The 4,521-nt window shown below is 32.3% G+C and overlaps 1 protein-coding gene and 1 long non-coding RNA gene across 4 annotated transcripts in view; one reads left to right on the plus strand and one right to left on the minus strand.

Moving 5' to 3' along the window:
• Positions 1-4,259, plus strand: part of LOC128249827 (uncharacterized) — a 4,808-nt gene extending 549 nt beyond the window's left edge. Inside the window, exons 2-5 of the mRNA XM_052974370.1 lie at positions 1,069-1,159; positions 1,963-2,050; positions 2,968-3,012; positions 4,175-4,259. Of these exons, the coding sequence (XP_052830330.1) occupies positions 1,069-1,159; positions 1,963-2,050; positions 2,968-3,012; positions 4,175-4,234 (284 nt within the window). The 3' untranslated portion in view covers positions 4,235-4,259. The remainder of the gene's footprint in view (positions 1-1,068; positions 1,160-1,962; positions 2,051-2,967; positions 3,013-4,174) is intronic.
• The window catches only part of LOC128249828 (uncharacterized), a 25,565-nt gene that overhangs the window by 5,598 nt on the left and 15,446 nt on the right, over positions 1-4,521 (minus strand). The gene's annotated exons all lie outside the window — the stretch shown is intronic.

Consider the following 4,521-nt stretch of genomic DNA (forward strand, 5'->3'; position numbering starts at 1 on the left):
TATATGTTTGTGTATATGCATACATGTCTGTCTATCTATATATACATATACGAATATGTGCATATATATATACAAGTACATATATATATATATATTCTGAACTTTACTTTCATTTTATCACAGCTAACCTGTGCAAATACATATTCAAAATGTTAAAGCTTTTAACATTTTTCTAAAAAATTAAGGAATAAATTAATCACAAATTAGAATTCAACGTGTAAAACTACATCAATATATCAAATCTGAAAAAAATTTCAATTTCAAAATTTCAAAATCTGTGACAGCAACAGCAAGATAATCTCTATTTGTCTATCACATTCATTTTTTTGCTTTTGTCATGGTAAACATTTCCCTCTCTCAATACATCTTTAATACACTCTCTCATTCTCCATAAAAGTATATAGCTCAAGCACATTGTACGCTTGTCAGGATGTGTGTATACATGTGTGCAAAGTTTTTCATTAGGGTGACAGGGTGCTTTAAAAAAGTTATGTGAAAGATAATTTATTTTCATAGCATACTGTTCTCATAGTAAATATGCTTTTTCTCACCGCCTCTCTCACGTACTCGCTCGGTGCAGGGTGGGCGATTAAAGATTTCAGTTACTTTTATTTATTTATGTTTGGGCTTTGCTGAAAACCCAACAATTGATCACCGCACCATCATTCCCTAATATGAGTATATGGGGCAAAATATAAAAAAAAAATATCAATACATATAACAAAGAAATCAGAAAGGTATCAGGTGGTCGATATACTAGAAACAACATATAAATTGACCTTAAATCACACACTTATTCCTCTGAAATATATTTTTAAAATTATGAGACACAAATTGCAGATTCCATCATTTTGAAATTCCCTGAAATAAAGTTCTACGCCACAAGAAACATTTTGAAACGTTACCATAATACGCGTAACTTCGCAAAATCAGACATACAACAGCCATATGCATTTCCTCTCTATAATATAAATTGAAACTAAACGGAGTTTATGGTTTTGTTTTGCAGCATAAATTCAGTGTTGTAAAAATAATTTCAGAATTTCAAATACAATTTCAAATTTTCAGATGTTGCGTTGTCAATTCAATGCACTCACGAGGCATCATCGAAGTGTGCGTCAACTTATACAACAATTGATTCAACAGCGAGATTCTGCAAGTATATATGATCATACTGTTACTATTGATGTTACGGTTAGGATTGATATAGTTATTTAATGGCAGATATTTGTGGTTATAAAGCTTTATCGTTTTCAAGATGATCGATATAATTAAATAGAATTCAGTCGATGAAACTGACTATAACTGTTTATCCGTTTACAATTGTGGAAACATTGTATTAGCATGATTTAAACTAAGCTAGTTTGAACAAAGTTTATTGGGCCAATCGAACGGTATTTTTGTTGTTTACTTACAGATGTCTAATAAGAGAAAAGACCCCACAGAATGTGTTAGGCAGTACTCAGTTAAATGTGAATCAAACACGTATTTTTGTATATATTGAAACGAAATTGGCTCAATTTCACAGGGGTTGTTTTACACAACCTGAAAAGTGCAATCCCTGGATAATATATCTGACTGAAATAATGTTATTTCCTGCGGTGTTGCCTATTTGTACTGAACTACGTGATTATCATTTTATTTTTTTTTAAATACCCGAGTATTGCATTTGATCATTCTACTTATGATTCACCCACAGAAAAAGCGAGTTTGAGACCGGAATAGAGAAAATTAGAGGGTAGAATTATAATCAAAGCAAAAACTCTAAATGTATAATATTCAATCATGTTTTTTGAGTTCAAATTACGCTGAGGTCGACTTTGCCTTTCATCCTTTCGGGTTCGATAAATTAAGTTCCAGTTGCGTACTGGGGTCGAGCAAATCGACTGGCCTCCTCCCCCAAAATTTCAGGCCTTGTGCCTAGATCAGAACAGAACATTCAATCATATTTTTATCTTTCAGACAGTACAACAATTTTGCTAAATGTTCCCGAGAATTAGGCAAATATTGTAGAAGATTTTATGACTTTGTGCATTTCCATAAGTGTGTGGTAAGATATTAAATGAATCATATTTGTTTACTTTCTTTAATTTACATTTCCCTTATCAACTTAAATAGAATAATTTCATTGTAGAGAGATAAGAAACTATTAAACGTTCTAAAATACACCTTTGAATGAACAGTCGAGTAAGGAAAGTATAAGTTTATTAGTTTTCTTTTATTTTTTTAAATAGAAAATAATACAAAATCGAACTTGCCGACAATGGCATAACAAAATCAAACATAAATGCAGCTACCATGCTTGCAGTATTTCCTCTAGTAGCATCTGTCCATCTAAAGTATATTACTGGTATGATCTTTTAATCGACAATAGTATAATCGTTTCAAATTTAGGCACACTCACAGCAGTTTTGAGGGGCGGAGGAAGTCGATCGCAACACTCCCAAAACTTGACTTTTATTTATTTTGCCGACACCAAAATGATGAATGCGAATGCAGCAGAATTTGAAATTGCATTCAGAAAATAAGTCATCTTGTCCGGTATTCTAATTGCTTTGCCAGCTTGCTGACAATTAAATGAGCGTAGAATAATGACTTGTATATTGGGCAGAGAACGAGCGAATTTTAATGATCGCTAATATCGTTTTATTTTATTTTAATCTTCAAGGCGTTTCCCATCGTTTTTAAGTGCGCAATGCAATAAGAATGATGGCCAAAATCGGTATTGTCTGTTGGGGGGAGATTTGAATAATTCATAAATTTTCAAAAATACTTTTACTTTGTTACCGAAAGTACAGGAGTCTCTCATTGTGTTTAATGGACGAAATCAATCGGGATCTTGTGGGGCTCATAAAGTTTCAAACAATTTTTCATAGAAAGATCCCTCTATCATTTGCCAAGTTGTATTGGAAAAGTTTCTGATGACGTATTATTCGTTTTCACAACATATCAACACTTTGTTTGCAGGCAGGTACGACGAAGAAACCAAAAGCTTCCAGTACCAGAATTGGGGTAAGCAATATGTTTCTACTGATGCTGAGACATCCATATATTATTACGATTATGTAAATTTGAGAGATATGTTTTGTACTTCATAGTAATACCGGCGAAATGTTTGTCTAATAACCGCATTTGAAGTACTATGTTAAGCCTTTGGAATAAGACTACAATTAAACTCAATTGACGATAAAACAAACAGCCTACCTTCCATGCCAAACCCGATAACTTTTATTAGTATGCATTACAGCATACTTTGATTCCTATTATTCTTACCGTCAGCCAAATTAAGGTGCTGATACAGTGTGCATTACATGATTTCTCTCTCGTATTAATATGAAATTGCAATGCACTAAGGGGAATATTAGAGCGATTTACAGTGACTTTGATGCGATAGATATGTAATACATATCACTATTCCTTGAAATATAAAATCTACTCTATCGCGTTAAGAGAATGCTGCCTTATAAATGAAGTTCTCTAAACTGGTGTTGTTACATCAATACGATAGAAAGTTTAACATGCATTACATATAGCATATCGCAGTAATACATATATCCTACAATAATTATAACACACTGGTAATAGTATAAAAGAAAAGGAATAACGTATCAGTGTCATCACTAGATTTTTGTAGCTAAATTTAAAAGCATCCACGTAACAACCAGCGTCTTCTCAATAAGAAAGCTGGTCTTGAAAACACTTGGTTCAGGGTGAAATCTCATAATCTCGTACGTGGCAAATTACGCAAATCACACACAGTACAAGCTTGGACCGACCAAAGCCTCGTGAGCGAATTTTTTAGACAGACACTGAGTGAAATCCAGTCGTGCCTACCACCACATTGTAACAATTGTTCGATTGTTTATGTCCCCGTCAATAAGTGGTTCAGGAGAGAGAATCAACACATAAGTACTAATCGCAAATTTGAGCATTAAAAGTGACGTGTTGGAGTAAACGTTTTCATGTTGGTAGTCTTGTATAGCTGCAGTTTAATGATTGAAATAAGTAAAACATAGAAATGTATAATGAGATGTCGTTCGTTGATTTGCTAATACCATTTCTAATTGTGAAGCAATGAAATTACTAACAAAAAGAAAACAACTTCTTTCTATCTTTCTTTATATTAAAAGTTCGTCAATATATATATATAAAATATTTTTTCTGCTCTTTACAGGGGAAGATCGAATCAGTATTCGTCACTGCGGTTGTATCTCTAATACTCATACAAATATAAATAAATATTATGTAAATACAGCATATATTTGTATTGTTGTGAAACTATTTCCAACCACCAGTTCCGAAAATATCAAATACTTGTATTACAAAAAGTCAGCTTCAGTTTGGATACTCAGTAACAGTTGCATAACGTTATAAAAAGTATGAAATGCATGGTACCTTTAGAGTAAAATCTGAGCATTCATCGATTTGTTTCCATATCGAAGTTTTTAAGTTTCAATATATATATATATTGTTGTACGCATGTATATATATATATATATATATATATATATATATATATAT

This window comes from Octopus bimaculoides, chromosome 18, assembly GCF_001194135.2.
Source record: "Octopus bimaculoides isolate UCB-OBI-ISO-001 chromosome 18, ASM119413v2, whole genome shotgun sequence".
In the NCBI taxonomy this organism is placed as follows: domain Eukaryota; kingdom Metazoa; phylum Mollusca; class Cephalopoda; order Octopoda; family Octopodidae; genus Octopus; species Octopus bimaculoides.